The sequence below is a fragment of the Coturnix japonica genome, chromosome 12, assembly GCF_001577835.2.
Source record: "Coturnix japonica isolate 7356 chromosome 12, Coturnix japonica 2.1, whole genome shotgun sequence".
In the NCBI taxonomy this organism is placed as follows: Eukaryota; Metazoa; Chordata; class Aves; order Galliformes; family Phasianidae; genus Coturnix; species Coturnix japonica.
Window position 1 is genome coordinate 3,806,803 of NC_029527.1, and position 16,203 is coordinate 3,823,005.

The window sequence follows — 16,203 nt, forward strand, 5'->3', positions numbered from 1 at the left end:
AATAACACATTAACAAGACTACTCTGTTAATCAGTGCAGTTACCATAATAACACAACAGTAACAGTGTAAGAGCAGCACTTCTTCCAGTGATCCACATTAATGCAAAAGTTGTTTCGATGTTATCTTCTATGATCTATTCAATCATCTCCCCTTTTAGCCATTAAGATATACTCTTGGATTCAAAGCTAGACGTCATCTCATACCAGGAACAGAGAAAAATATGTTGTAAAACAAAACCAATGTGAAAACTTTCACATGAAAAAAATGGCTTATTGTTGCACTGATGGTGTGGAAGGAGAGGTATACTCACAAAGGCTGGGCATGAAACATAGGAGAGGAAGTACAGCTAATAGGATTACATGCTAAATTCTGACTAGCCACAAAAAGGAAAGTTTGACAGCAGTATACTGAAGGATTCTTACAAACCTTTATTAAATAATACAGATACAAATGATTATTTACAACCAAATTGTCCATTTTTAGTAGTAGCATGTAAGGCACACTTTTTCCAAAACTAGAAAATAAATTATACAAGACTCAGAATAATATGTAACAGTGTCACTTCTTCTGTAACATTATATGAAACCAAAAATGTATACCATACACTGTTTGCCATACATTCCTTCAAATCTTTTTTCTGCATAATTCTTCACACTTTGCAGGAGATCACTGTCATTATGGTCCTTAGGGGAGTCTATACACCCAGAATATTATTCAAAATTAAAACAGTGATACTACTTACATGTAAACAATCCCTCATCTGTCAGCTATGAAATACTGTTTGCATATTAAAGTTACTGTGATTATGATTATAATTTTGCAAATGAAGACGTCCACCTGAGTTACTATTTTCTGTCCTCAGGGAAGTATCTAAGGACCAAGAAACATAACAAGCCCCATCCAATCAGTTTCAAAATCAATTTGGAAAGAAGTTCAAGTCACCACACCTCACTGCCATCTTGTTTAGAAGGCAAAAATATATATGAACATACAGTGATCAGCTGCCTGATAGAGCAGAATACTTTCTGATGTTCTCTGAATTGTGCATTTTAACTCTGTGCGTCCTTGCAGACAGGGAAAAAAAGCTATAATAAACCAATTAAAAAAATAATAATAATTCTTATGCAGCAAAACGTTGCACTGTATTTAAAAGGCTTACAAATGTGCTCTTGATAATAGGACATTCAAGTACAAATATTCCTCAGTCTGGCCATATCAGTCACATTTTTCTGTATAGTTTAATTCTGGATGTGACTGTATTATTATGCACACAAACAAAGAGCTAAGCAGATTGAACCAACTGAAAAGGTCACCCATTCTAAGTATGAAATAAGCCACTTACTTTCCAGTGCATCAGGTAACTAGTGGTAACAAGAGGTGGCTCAGTTTTTATTGAGGTACTTCTAGGTGTAAAATAACCAATACAAAACATATTTTTTAATCAGCATCAGGTAAAATAATTGCCTTCAATTAAAACCATTTACTATGAGAAGAAAATCCTCTTAGAAGGCACATGCTTTCACATTCTCAATCCACAAAAGTGCTTACACAGTAACAAGACAGGAAATTGCAGCTGTACCCAGCGGAAGCCACACTTGTAAGACATTAAGTTTCTTTTTTTGGTTTTGGGGTTTTTTTTGGTTAAAAAAGCAAAAAAAAAAAAAAATCCACCAAAACAAAACAAAAAACCCAAAACACATCAAAATCTATTCACAGTTGTTCCAGCATTCCTGATGTTTAAACAGCAAATTAAGATGATGAATCACATTGTAAGGCTAAACATAAGAATACTCATCAGTGCAGTACGTTCCTGAGTCCAACTCAAAATTAAGTATTTTGAAACACACAATCCTTCACATTTTTGGCTCATATTTAACCTGTTTTTCTATTTCCCTTTTTCAAAATTCTAGTGAAAAGAAAGTCTTTTTGCAAGAGTAAATAAACTTGGGTCGCTGTCACTTAGACAATCTCTAACTGCATGAAGTGCAAGAAAGCAAGCTTAGCATGAACTCTGCTTTTTGCCTATTCATCCTCATCAACTTTGCATAAAGCAGCAGGTAAAATAAATTGTAGAGAACTGAAGTACATAAAAAAAATGCAAAGAGCTCTAAATATTAGAAAAAAGAAGCTGGTTATTTTCAGGAGATTATATAAGTTGCATTAAAACAGCAAAAGCTCTGAAATTTATCCTTCAAGGCACTATTTTCCCCACTCCATCTCAGTCCAAGCTCATGCTGAAGAGTGCTGTTATCTCTAACGGGAACCATAATCAGTGCTCCAGAGCGTGGACGATGGAGTTGTTTTCCTGCTTGAGGACTGAGGGCTGAAGGAAAGCACAGGTGATACAGAGAAACCTAAAACAAAGGGGAAAACAAGAAAAAACATCATACTTAGGATTGGTGGAGGAAGTAGGAAAAAAATAACTGCCGTCTAACCATCTATTCTGAGTTGAAGAAGCCCTTTAACTTACTGGCTGTTGAAAAGAGATCCCATACGTATCAAAACCTTGTAGGCTTTTCATTAAGAACTTTGATTAAAGAATTAGTGAAGCTTTCTGAGGTGGACACAACACATTTCACTTCAGCAAATAGCTTTCAGGTTGAACTTCCCATATTTAATCTGAAGTGTCAGACATTTTTACAAATAGGACTGTAAGTCTCTAACACCTTTAGCTATGTTTGTAATAACGTGTACATTATTTGCTACTGTTCATCATGGAGTTCTGCAATAAACAGACATTATTTATATACGTCTGAAAGAGTTTGATTCTACAATATTGCAATAAGTAAAACAGGAATTAATTACAATATCGAGCAATAAAGGTAAATCCAAGTGCAAGACAAAAAGCAATAAAGTAACAAATTATTTCCCGAGCAACATAATTAAGCCTTCCATAGATCTGTGCTCTTCATCCCCCTAATATTTGCCCTTCCCTGCTTCTTAAAGGAGCCCCAGTTCCCAGAACCTCACAGCTTGTTGATAGAACAAGAAAAGCAGCCATGCTGCAGCTCAGCTGATGTCACACAAACTGACCAACCAGCCAGCTGCTGCCAAGCACATTGTATCAGTAACCGAGACTGCTTTACTTCCCCTTGGATCCTTGTGGATCTCCCCTCTGCCCTCCTGGTGATTTTCATAAATTCTCAGACTTCCAGCACACTCATTTCCAATGCTGCCACATCTGACAGGAGTTTCAAAAGAATTAATGATGGAGAAGAGGACAGTTGGGGGAACATGGAGGAGAGATCAACAAGAAATTTTCCAGGAACTGGCACAAAGCCTGTTGTCATTTAACTCAGAATAGAGACAATTAGAGACGCATCCCTCATTCAATTCAAATGCAGTACATAGATTAATCAATTACTTCATTTGTAACTGGGTAACATCTGCTTACTGTTATGGCTGTGTTGAGGAGGCGTCCTTGGGGTAAACGCCGGATGAGCGTGCTGTTCTTTTTGTGTGAAAACTGCATGATAGGCTGCAAGACATTGTTAAAAAAACATGACTTAGTACTGACATTTTTCATTTGTATCTCACTACTAAAGCACTGCATGAAGTTATATATATATAAAAAAAAAAAAGTTACAGTGACGTTTTATTCTCTTACCTATGATCATAACAGCTGTCCCTGCTAGTAGTGCAAAAAGCGTGAAGAACATTACTTGATAGGAATCTAGAAAGTGGTGGAATAGACTTGCTCCATCTGTAGAACCAATTAAGAAAGGACAATATTAAGTAATGAGCACACCTTGTCTCTGCAATTTGCTTTAGTAGTTATTTCTTCAGTCTTTTGGCTCCTTCAGTTTGAGTAGTTATCCTAAATAAATTTAATCAACTTAGTGTGATTTCAATACTAATGACTATAACGCACTCTTCAAAATTTACCACTGACAAATTAAGACACCGACATGCAGCATTCTTTATTCTCCTCAGGCCCAATTTGCTAATCATTTTTGTTCTAAGAGTAAACAGCAGCAAAGCAAATAAATACTGTTGGATACTCTAGCACTGGGACATTTATGCCAACTTCAAGTATTTTGGGCTGGCCCAAAAGGAAAATATATTCTGCTTTGGTTTTAATGAGCAATAGCACAGTGAGCTGTTTGAATGTCAATGATACTGTGAGCTGTCAGTTCAGATTTTAACACACCAGACTGTATCATCTCAAACACTAATGTAATTTATACTTTTATTCTGGCACAAGTCTAGAGATAAACTTACGTCTCACTGGTGCACCGGTTCTGTCAGTCAAATAAATTACTGTCACTGGAATAGTGATAGTCTGGTCAGTCATAGGACTAGAGACAGTTAGAGTAGTTGATAAGGATCCCTGGCTTGAAACTCTTGGATCAGATAGACTAATGGTGTAGACTATGTAACTAGGCAGCCCATAGGATTTCTCCTTCTCAAATGCCTTCACCGTTGGTGATCCACATTTTACCTGCCAAGGAAAAAAATAAATAAATAAATAAATAAATAAATAAATAAAATAAAATAAAATAAAATCACATGAGAAAACACAGCACACATCCAAATCCTAGGCCATACTTTAGAAAAATGTTGTTCCACAAAACCGAGGGCAACTCACCTCTCAGCAGGAGCTACACTTGATTGTAATATTACACTCATACTTGAATCACTTCACTCCTGTTTTTTAAGGTTGCCCTACTAACTGCTGCTTCTGTGGGTCTCAGCCAAACACATGAAAGCATCTTCTATTGGGTTCGTGAACGGTGGGCAAATAACTACCCCTGCCATGGAGACCAAGCAGATTTCCTACTCCCCGGTCTGTGCTAGTTAACACATCCCAGCTAGCATAAAGGTGAGCCTAACACACTTCCACCTTGAAGCAGAAGTAAAAACTGGGAAGAATGTATTAAAGATGAACATTTCCAAATAAAAAACAATCTTGAGATGGTAAATGTGGCAGAGTCTATTTGGTTAGAAAGTTGCACGTTACAGTTCAAAATCCTTTCTAACAGTGATTAATATTTTCCAGTAATACACTCACCTCCAGGGTATCAAGAATTTCAGTGGCACCAAATATTTTCACATCAGCGCTTGTGTAATGATTACTTAAAAGCATTTCTGTTTGGTCAGCATAAAAGCCAGGATTGAATGGCACCTCAGTGCCAATCTGTTCTCCGGAGAACTGACTGCCTTGGATTGAAGCTGTAACTCTGAGCGCTGTTTTACTCATACTGAGATGCTTCAGTTGCTTGTCAGTAAGCCTGTGCATTGTGATGGAACACGTGTAATGTCCTACAAATACAAAAGAAGTTGGACTGGTAATTGCTCTTTTAGGTGATTTGGGGTTGCTGTTTGTTTGTTTGTTTGTTTGTTTTCCCCCCTCCCTTCATGCAGAATGGGATCTTTGTGACATCTCTGGAGAAGAACTGACAGATTCAAATGGAATCAGGAGTAGGTGGGTGAACTGGACACAGTATATCACTCACCCAAGCATCATAGTCCTGGCACTAAGGCAGCATAATTTTTGCCCCAAACTAAACACTGCAATAAGTGCAGCAAAAAAACCCTCCTGCAGCAAGGAAGATTCAAAGCATAACTAACCAAGCTCTGCTTGTTACTTAACAGTTTTATCCTTATTTTCTTCCCCTAACAAAGTACCAGAGGCAGCCGCTGTTATGCAATTTGCAGCAGTGTTTTAAATGATGGGTGTAAGGACTAACTCAGTGGACAATTTGTCATTTCCATACAATTCATGGTACTGTGGCTCTTCTAAAAATCATCCTGTAGTTATGAATCAAACATTGTAGACAACTTTCACAATATTAATTCTGTTTTCACAGTATCTGGTAATTTTCTCCCTTTTCAAGTCTCAGTTCATGATGCTTTGCAATTATGTAAGAATTCCAGCTTCCATTAAAAAAAAAAAACCACCAAACTTACAGCACTTAGGTGGCAAAGAAGCATCAAAGCTCGGTAAGTTCTAGACATGTTTAAACTGCAGAATCCAAAGAATTGAATCCAAAATGTATCATTTTCAGCAGATTTTTCACTTTCAAACTGTTTTTTTCCTCATTTTAATTATTAAGGTTAGTTATACTTCAATAACGACAGTGGCAGCACTTCTAAAAGGTCAACATCCAGTACAAAAGGTTTTTGACTCTGAACAGGAAAATTCAATTAATTTTAATGGTCCTCAATATCCAGATGATAAAATTCATAATTTCTTTTCTTATCCCAGTCTTCTACTGCACTTAAGTATATAGCAAAGGTATTGATGATGTCTACTAAGTACACACCTACAAGCATTTAGCAACAAGCTCTTTACTACTGCAAAGGTTTTCATTTTTGGAATGTTTGTCACTGGAGTGGTGGTTTGAAGCAGCTGAAGAAGGAAGCATTTTGCTTAGTTTAAGAGACCAAGCAAGGATACTTAAACTAAACTTTGTATCACTTAATAAAAATGGGGCCTGACATTCTTGTCTGAGTTAAGCCACATACAAGGTACTTATTTTTATTCTTGAACTACTCAGCTGAAGTACAGTATCACAGCTATCTATATTGTTGCCCCTCTCCACTGAGTACTTCTTCAGCATTGTATAAAGCAGAGATTTTCAGACTTACAGCAGTAAGTCAGGAACAAACACAAGGAATGGGCTGCCATTGATTTCTAGAGAACATATCATTGTCATTATCAAATGCAGAAAACCCTTGAACTAAACAAGATGAGCATACATTAGGGACTCACTGAAGCTGAGATGCAAGACAACAAAGCTCAGAGGCTTCAGCAGAAAATCTGTTAGGGCATTTGGAATACACTGCAGCAGAATTCAAAGTGTCTGCCTACAGCACATGGCATCTTCTTTTATCTTACCTGAAACTGCATCAAATCCAGGTTCTGCTGTAAATATATCACGTGCTGGAAAGTCAAATGCATCACTGTCAAATTTTAGATGACAACTGATAATGGATTGTGGTTGTAATTCAGCAATGGCTTCAATCTGAGCAGGCAAACATTCCCCTAAGGGAAAGGAAAAAAATAAAAGTAACTGCAGGGCTCCCCCATAAAAGCAAAAGCATAGTTTGAAATAGCAAGTTATTCTCCTGCCTCCCACAAAAGAACTGCTGTCTTTTTTTCCAGCTAGTTTCACAAAATTATGATAACCTTAAAACATATTTCACCTAATCTAAATAGAGTAAATGAAAAGTTCACATTTATATATATGTGTGTGTGTGTGTGTGTGTATAACATATATATATAAAACATACATACATACATATAAAACATATGTATTCATACACATGTGATAGGAGTAATTTGGTTACAGGAAAGAATGAAGTAGAGTTAACTTTCAGCTCAGACGTGCCTGCTGGATAACTTATGTGATCATTCAGTCTTGATTTATATTTCAGTTTCTGGCAAGATGTTTGTAAGTGGGATAATAATTTAGGTAAGATACAATAAAATACTGCTCAGTGAGTGTTAAGTGTTGAGGGAATGACAGAAGGAAACTATGATCAAGCAAAATACATCTTATTCATTAAGCACGTGAGAACATGATACATTCTCTTATTTCTTTACTACAGGGTTTTAATTGATGAAAGTATTCATTAAAAAAAAATAAAAACATTAAAGCAGTTGTCAACCTTACTGAGCATGCTTAACTTCCTGAGAAGGCAAATGCAATTAAATGTAGAAGCTAGTATTCAGCTGATTGGCTCTTAACTATTTTTTTAATATGATCAAAACCAACCCTTCCATTATCTACTTATTGTGTTAGTTGTGAGATTGTAACAGGCTCAGAACATGGCCCTGTGCTTCCCAAAGCTCCTGGGAGTGTGGATATGCACTACAGATTAATGGAGAAATTTCTACACCAGCTTCACAAACCCTTCAAAAACACATCTATCATGAATATACAAACATATTTTGCAATAAATAGTCAGTGTGTATACATACATACATATATATATACACATACATATATATATGTGTGTATATATACATATATATATAGTTTTCCTCAAACATACCTTGCAAATTTTTATTTCTTTCCCCAATCAAAACTATTACTTTCGAGGCTGCAACTCCTTGTACGCTGGTTTTCACTCCACTTATGTGCATTGCTGTAGTCCTCTGAGGTGTGTTAATCGATACCTGAATAAAAGATGAAGTACATTTGTAACAAAAAGTGTATTAATAAACAAAATGAATTATCAGCAGAAAAAACTGAGGCAAAATGTGATTGGATTGATTGCTTATGTTAGGATGATGCAGTGAATTGCATCAAAAGTACAACTGCAATGTAGAAAAAAAAACCCAAACACTTAAATAGTTCCGATCAATGGTAATTTGTAACATAGTACAGTACTTAAAACTTCCTGACGACATTTCTGCCCAAGCTTACTTAAAAACTTGTTTAGCATCTGGAAACACCATAGCCAAGCAATCAAACGTACAGTATAGGAACAGTATGAGCACAAACCATGAACCATCAATGTCAGATTATACTAACACAGGTGATTAAAAAAGGAAGAACAAGGTAACTTTTGACATATCAAATGTTCCTGCCTTGTGGTTAGAAAGCACACTTAAGCATTTCTAAGGTTTTCTCCTTCAAAATCATTTAGATTTCTATATTTATTTTTCATTTACCTAGATAAACTATGTAACTAATAAACTGTATAGATATATGTAGTGTACTTATTGCTAAATATAATTAAAATCCCACTGGACGTATTTTTACTGAATTTTACTACCAACAGTTCTGGTAGGATTTATACCTTACCTACCTCTCTATATGTTTTAAGTAATCCAGGAATCTCATAATAGACAGTGGCAACACCAGAATCCCTTGCAACAGCTACACCAGTCTTGGAGTCAATTTGAAGAACGCTATTTGAAGAAGAGCTCCATATGCCTGGCAGGCCTGTAAAGACACACCATTTGTACACTGCATAACAAAGAGAGAAATGCCCCAGTGACATAAATTTGCATGGTGTCTTTATGCGTACAGCCATTGTATAGGCAGCATTGATTGCCACCCATGCACACAGGCTGACTTGCAGTTACCCAGACAAAAGCCTGTTAATACTAAGAATAAAAACAGAAAGTGAAGTGATACCATCACAGTAATTTCTTTGCACGACTCCCATTAAAAAATCAAACAGCCTTTCAAGCCAAGAGAATGGAAAACTCTGAAGTCTGATGCTCACGAATTCCATATGAGCAACATATTGCATGGTACAATTAAAATTAGAAGAGCTGATCAAAGCTATTTTTATCATTAACAAGAACAGTGACATTTGATTCTGAGAAAACATCATAAATTATGCATCTAGTTTTCCTGAGAAAGAGTCAGACTGATGTCAGTTATATAGCTGCACAAACAGAATGACTGACACGCCACTTACCTTCTTGGTTTATGAGCAAAGTACTCAAGCAGAGGACATCACCTACAACCACATCAGTGAGTTCAGGAAAAATGGCATGTTGCACAGGAAGGGGGATGTAGTCTGCAATTCCACTGTGTTCTGCATCCCAGACTTTAAGCAAGGTCAAGCCTACGTTTACAGTCCGGATCACAAATGTGTTGTTTGTGGCTCCTTTCCCAATCTGTACAAAGTCATCTCTACACACACACAAACACACACACAAAAAAGAAGTGTGCCTCTTTTAAGACAAGTTTGCTAATGTCTTCATTTCTACAATAGATAGCATGCACAAACACTGTTTTCAGATGCTGGATATCTGGTTTTCTCTGATTGTTACCTTCTATCAAACAGTGACAAAATAAGGAAAATGAATGTGATTTAGGTGTTGCTGAGGTAAATTTCAGTTCCTATATTGTTATGCTGAAGAAATACTGAGGTTATAACGCTGTATGGAAACTCTCCCTGAATTGTAAGAAAAGCAGAGTTTTAAAAATTAGGCTGTTTCTTTTCTTTTTTCTCAGGGAGCTAATAAGGAAATATGCCAGCAAGATGCAGCTTTCCAACCATGTCTTTACCAAGTTAAATTGAAATTGATTACAAGTTCTGATATTTCCTAACATTCAGCACTCCCAAATGCACTAACAAAGCGCGTAAGCATACACAGCACGAAGACTGGCAGCACCACAGAGACAGCAGTCAAAGTCTTGAGAGAAATAGAGCTGGGTCACCGGAGTGCTGCACCTGAGGTTAACGAGCGATGCTTCCATGTTTGGGGCTAATTACCAGCCCTGTGCCAATGCAGCTCTGGCATGTCCAGCTTGGAAGCTATAGTATTGTTATCTCATGGACCTCTGTAAGCTTCAGAAACTGCAAATCATTTAGGTAGAAGGACAGAAAATCTTGAATTCAACTTCTTTCCCCTCCCTGACCACAACCCCATTGTTTTGAATCAAGATCTGAGTTGCAACCAGGATGTGCACAAAACACACTATGTTATAGTAATGGAATTAATGATAGTTTACTAATGACTGAAGAGGGTTGTTTTCGGATATTTATTAGTTTTTGAGGCAAAAAGCAGAAGTTTGTGTGAGGCTTGGCTTTGCCATACAAAGACTGTACAAGCTTATCTGAAGAGACAGCCCAGAAAATCTTATATAAGATATGAGTCAGTGTAGCAAGGCTCTAGAAGAAAAGGAGAGGCAAGATGAAGCAAATGTTAATAAGATCAATTGTTTATATAGGCTGCTAATGTATGCAATCAGATGATTGAGTCACTTAGAGCAGAAATGTATCCCAGCAGGCCCCACTAGGGATCATGTTTATCTGAGCAACTTTCCATTTGCTAGAGAATATCGATTATATGAACTGGAACTCCTTTTTCCACACTGCCTCTGAAGTCCTCAGAGATGAAACTGTTTCTTACCTAATCCCAATCCAAGCTATATCTTCAACTGGTATCTTTATAGCAATTTTTGTTCCTTGCCTACATGCATTGGCCTACATGCATTCAGCATTGTGTGTTCTCTGTAATTACATCCTGCAGCAGATACCACCTACCTGTTCGTTGCAAAGTTGAGCACAGAGTTATGTGAATGGAAAGTATCTCCAGAATTATCATGAAAATGGACTGTGAACATCAGTGTCACACCCAGGGGTAGAGCCACTAATGCCTCTTTGTTTTGTGTACGCAGAATAGGACTCATGGAGATTCTTAGGTATGAGATGGGGTAGACCTGTAAAACATCACAAGTTAAAAAAAATTACTTTTTTTTTTTTTTTTTTTTTTAAATGCTTTATAAAAAACAGTTATCTAAAAACATCCTTGCTATGCAAGCCTCCTACAAAAAATCACTACCTGTATGTTTAACCATATGACAGTACTGAGACAAGTAGCTTTTATCACTCATACACATATTTCACATTGGGAACTGAAGAAGGGAATACTGATGCAGACCTCAGAAAACACATTGTTATCATATAAGAAAAAACTGTTAAGCCTTCCTGGGCATGCATGAGTACAAGATTTCACAAGACTTCTCTCCAAGTAGTTCTCCAATAATTCATTCCTTGGTTACTAGAACAGGAGTAACCTGCGGTGTTTGTGAGAGTAAGGGGATGAAACGATGGCTGCTTGCCCAAATCCCTTGTGCCAGGTGAGACAACTGAGATGATGTGGGCAGATTCTAATAGCCTTGGCTCTGCCAAGAAGAAGGTTTGCTCAGAGAACACAGGAGCTATAACTGTAAAGCTGCTTCCTGGTAATCCCGGTTAAATAACATCAGAGACTACGCACCGCTGCCCCTCAACCAGGACTGCTGTGGTCCAACACTGCTATCCAACACAGGCTGATAGGAGTATAAGAGATGAGAGCAGTCAGGGCTAGCATTTGACAAATCCTAGCTGGTCAGCAGGCTGCATTTTGCTGCCTCTCCTCAACCAAGACAGAAGTTAAGGACTTGTATTCTAAATTCTTTGGAGAAATCTGACAGAACATCCCCACATGCACCCCCCCCTGCATTTTTGTACTATCACTCCTCTGAAGGAAGTATATCTCCAGATAAACACTTTACAACCTTTTATTCATTTAATAATTGTTTTATAATAATTTATAATTAATTATAAGTAATTTATAATAATATTAAAATTCTTGATTAACTTAGCTGAGTTAACTAACAAAAATACACAATGAAAGAGAGAAAATTACCTATTCTTTATGTTACAGCTTTTGGAAAATAAGTAATGGAAGGAAAGAGAAAGCCAAAATCCTCCCCCCCCCAAAAAAAAAAAAAAAAAATTATATATATATATAGCTACTTTAAATGAAGCCCTCAAGCTTATCTTGTAGGAAATTCCCTTTATTCCAAACTAAGAGGCTCAAGCTAAAACGTACAACTCTGCAATTTGAAAATGTACATGTCAAAACTTAAAAGGGAAAGAACAAATTTGGCCTCAAGCAAACAGCATCTTTGGTGCATTTGGAAAAAAAAAAAAAAAAAAAAAAAAGGGGCTAAAATATCAGTATATGCAACTGTCTACTCCACAAACCAATATATTAAGTTAAAATATCAGTGCACAGTCAGCTGCCCAACTAGAGCTGAAGCAATGAGCTAACAAAAATGCTATTTCCCTGACAGATTTTCAGTCTGGCTTTACTTTGAGATTTCAGAAACTGGCCCATGAGGGACAACTTCTAAATTTAATATTGATGAAAACAGCTATTTACTGTTAAAACATCTAAGTTTTTAAAGTACTTGCTATTTAAATATAAATACATATATTCAACTGAGCACTACCAGTAAAGCTTCCATGCTAAGGTTTTGTATACTATCACTCTTTACTTCCACTGTCCTCCATGACTTATATAAGCTTGCTTTTGAGTGAAGTGGAATGTCTAAGCATTAAGTGATGCTGCTACAGCAGCTTGGTTCTTAATTGCAGTCAGTTGTAAACAGACAAAACAAGAACTTATGGTAAGAAAGGACAGAATGAAGGAGAAAACTCTGCCTTACAATGACACAACAAGATTCACACTCATCTGCTGCTCTGTCACAAGTTTTTATATGTGACCTTCAGCAAAACCTCTCAAACCACACAAGTCCTTCATATATAAGTAGATGGCAACAGTAATTTCTGAACTTAGAGGGTTTTTTTTGGTGGTAAAAAATGCTATTTCCATAAAACTAGTATGGTCCTAATAAGTACAGAAAAGCAAATCTGTTATAGAGGACGCTGAACAGAGATGGTTTTTACTAGAAAGATTTTGAAGACTTAAAACCGTACTGCACTGGCTGCAAATCTGCAATAACATAACTTCATATGGAAAGAATGCACAAAGGGAGAATTTATCTTCAGCTCCTCCGTATGCTGACTAAATGTCATTTGAGCCATCTCCCAAGTCATTAGATGTCTTTCACTGGCTAGATCCAGCCGTGAAGGGAGGAAACAAGGTCATCTGTTACAGAGCTGTATGAATTTATTCCCTACCACCTAGCAGCAGGAGTAGCATTAGTGAAACCAAGCCATCATTTCTTCTTTCATTCTCTTCCCAGGATGAAAAATCTATGTGCTATTCTACAGTCAAATCTGAACATTGTGGTAAAAGAAGATTAATAATAAAAAACACAATCAAGCCATTTCCCAGTGATTATGATAAGTAACTCACAAATAATTTAAAGTCAGCACTTTGATTGTGTTTCCCTTTTAGCTTGGACATACTAGAAACATGCTGACAGAGTATAAAGGGATATGAGGAAGTAGAGCAGTGGGTATCTCAAGGCTCATGCTGCCAGATGAACAAAGTTCCTGTGACAAGGACTTTCAAACAGAAATAAAGGATCACAGAATTGCAGAGGTTGGAAGGGACTTCAAGAGATCAGGGAGTTCAACCCCCCTGTTACAGCAGGTGCCTCACAGCAAGTCACACAAGTAGGCATCCAGATAGGCACTGAATAACCCCACAGGAGACTCCCCAACGTCTCTAGGCAGCCTGTTCCAGTGCTCCATCATCCTTACCATAAAGAAGTTCTTCAGCATTTTAGAATGGAACTTCCTATGTTCAAGTTTTAGGCCATTGCTCCTTGTCCTATTGCTATGCAGCACTGAGAAGACTCTGGCCTCCTCCATTTGTCCCCCACCTCCCTTTAGATATTTATTAACATTTTTTAGATCCTCCCTCAGTCTTCATTTTCTCAGGATAAACAGACCCAGGCTACTCATTCTTTCAATATGTTCCCTAAAGGACTTAAGTGTCCCATCAGTAAGATGCAGCGTACTTAGCCTAACAACATTCAGTTTAAGAGATGAAGTTTTGGATAAGACGTTTAATTTGCCTGAAACTAAAATGTTGAAGTTTTGCTATGCATCTGTATTGCCCCAAGGCACTCATATTTCAGGGCAATCTGGACACGCTCCTTGCCAGCTTACCAAACACAGGGAACATCAGCTAACTTGTGGCATCTGATGGGGTATGTCTTCTCATGCAGAGACTCTCAGTGTGTAAAATCTGAATTGCTGGGAAGCAGCAGAAAAAGCCATGTTTTGGATCTGTACAGCTACATCCGATGTCCAGAAAATCTAGGTATTCCATGTTTTGTAAGACATGCCGTATTCATAACCATCACCCAGATATCCACCTTTTTTGTGTCATACCAAATGCACGCTTATGACAGTAGCATTTTTTCTTTTAAAAAAATCTTCTATAGTGACCAACCTTCCAAGATAAATGTTATGTATTTTTAAAGACAAACCTTTAAAGGCATATGGACGCAAAGGCCTACTTGTAACCTATATTGTATTTAAGAATTTGTTGGGATTCAATCTTTACTTATCTAGCTTGTAAACTCTTTTCAGAGCCTACAGCTGACTATTAGTTTCTCTTCTTTATATTTTTCAGAATTGAAATCTAAAGTATACAGTTTACTGACTGCTGCAGTAACAAAAATTGTAATAGAAAACTAAATCAGTTTGACTCTAGCCAAGAGAAAAATAGTACCTTAACGGCAGCTACAATGGTCTGATTAATCCCAAATGATTCTTGTGAAATTACTTCAATTGTTGATGAACCTATTAAAGACCCAGAGTTCAGGAAACCTCTCTCATCAATTTTTACAACAGGCACTTTATCTGGACCATCCAGGACACGGTAACTCAGTGAAGCCACTCGATCCCTTAAGGAGAAGAAAATACAAATTAATCAAACTTTCAAGGACGCAAAAGAGAAAACAACAAGAAAAACAGAGAACTTCCATGAGTAAGCAAAACCCCAAATTACAGCAATATGTGACACAAACCTAAGGCAGTCCTAATTGATACCCACTTTTCCATATCTTTGCAATAAGAGCTGAGAATACCGAGATCTAATCAAAGAGAGAAAACTTCCAGCTCTAATTCAAGCTCAGCTGGTCGAAGACTCATCTGGGTTTAGGAATGTAATCTAATTGCTGTCCACTGCCATGCAGTATTATTGTCACCCCTGATGCAAACATGATTCCAAATAGTATTGGCCAGGGCTGCTGCATGCAGCTCCAGTGGTCGTCATCTGCAAACAATATTCAGAGGCAGGGTCAGTGCTGGTATTAGAGATAAAGTCAGGGACATGATTAAGGAGATCTCATCAGCTTCCAGGACACGGTTTTGACAACAAGGTTAATTTCTGAAATAACTCCACATGGTATTTGCATATCAGTAAGTGAGCATATACAAAAGCTCAGTGGTTGGCACTGAGGCATTGGCTGCTTTTGAGTATAACATCACAAGTTCTGAAACGCTGTAATAATTATGTTCATTTTACTCCCAAGCTCCTCCATTGCGATAGAAATGCTCTGTCCTAGGAAGGACAGCATTCAAACTGTATTTCGGTTGCCCTTTTCTTAGCAAAAATGCAACTCTATTTGACTGCAGAATTTAGACGTAGAGACTGTAACAGTAGATAATAAAGATAACCAGGAAAAATTTAAGAACTGCTGTCTAGCAACTTAATCATGAATTAATAAGAAAATTGCTTCAAAAAGTAACCAAATAATAAGCCCGAAACGAGCCTGAAAATGAACTATAAAAATGGCATCTCATTTGAAAATGACATTTTCATCTCAAAAATCCAATCACAGCCTGAGTGCAAGAAATACATAAAACTATTTTCCATAAAGCCTTGATTGCCCATAAAAACTCTAGTGGAAGAACGCTACTGCTTCCTGGCTCAGCATCTTTTACAATAAGCATCTAGAAGTCCCAAATACTGAACAAAATCAAACTACAATCTAGTGAGTACAAGATTTGACAAGAGTATAGAAATATTTCCTTCA

At 37.1% G+C, this 16,203-nt stretch overlaps 1 protein-coding gene across 1 annotated transcript in view; it reads right to left on the reverse strand.

Annotated features, from left to right (window-relative positions):
* Nucleotides 1-406: 406 nt before the first annotated feature.
* Nucleotides 407-16,203, reverse strand: part of NUP210 (nucleoporin 210) — a 51,651-nt gene continuing 35,854 nt past the window's right edge. Inside the window, exons 30-40 of the mRNA XM_015874797.2 lie at nucleotides 14,895-15,069; nucleotides 10,961-11,136; nucleotides 9,383-9,600; nucleotides 8,762-8,898; nucleotides 8,003-8,126; nucleotides 6,843-6,989; nucleotides 5,013-5,263; nucleotides 4,223-4,442; nucleotides 3,609-3,704; nucleotides 3,396-3,479; nucleotides 407-2,355 (exon numbers count right to left, since the gene is read on the reverse strand). Coding sequence (XP_015730283.1) covers nucleotides 2,255-2,355; nucleotides 3,396-3,479; nucleotides 3,609-3,704; nucleotides 4,223-4,442; nucleotides 5,013-5,263; nucleotides 6,843-6,989; nucleotides 8,003-8,126; nucleotides 8,762-8,898; nucleotides 9,383-9,600; nucleotides 10,961-11,136; nucleotides 14,895-15,069 — 1,729 coding nt within the window. The 3' untranslated portion in view covers nucleotides 407-2,254. The remainder of the gene's footprint in view (nucleotides 2,356-3,395; nucleotides 3,480-3,608; nucleotides 3,705-4,222; nucleotides 4,443-5,012; nucleotides 5,264-6,842; nucleotides 6,990-8,002; nucleotides 8,127-8,761; nucleotides 8,899-9,382; nucleotides 9,601-10,960; nucleotides 11,137-14,894; nucleotides 15,070-16,203) is intronic.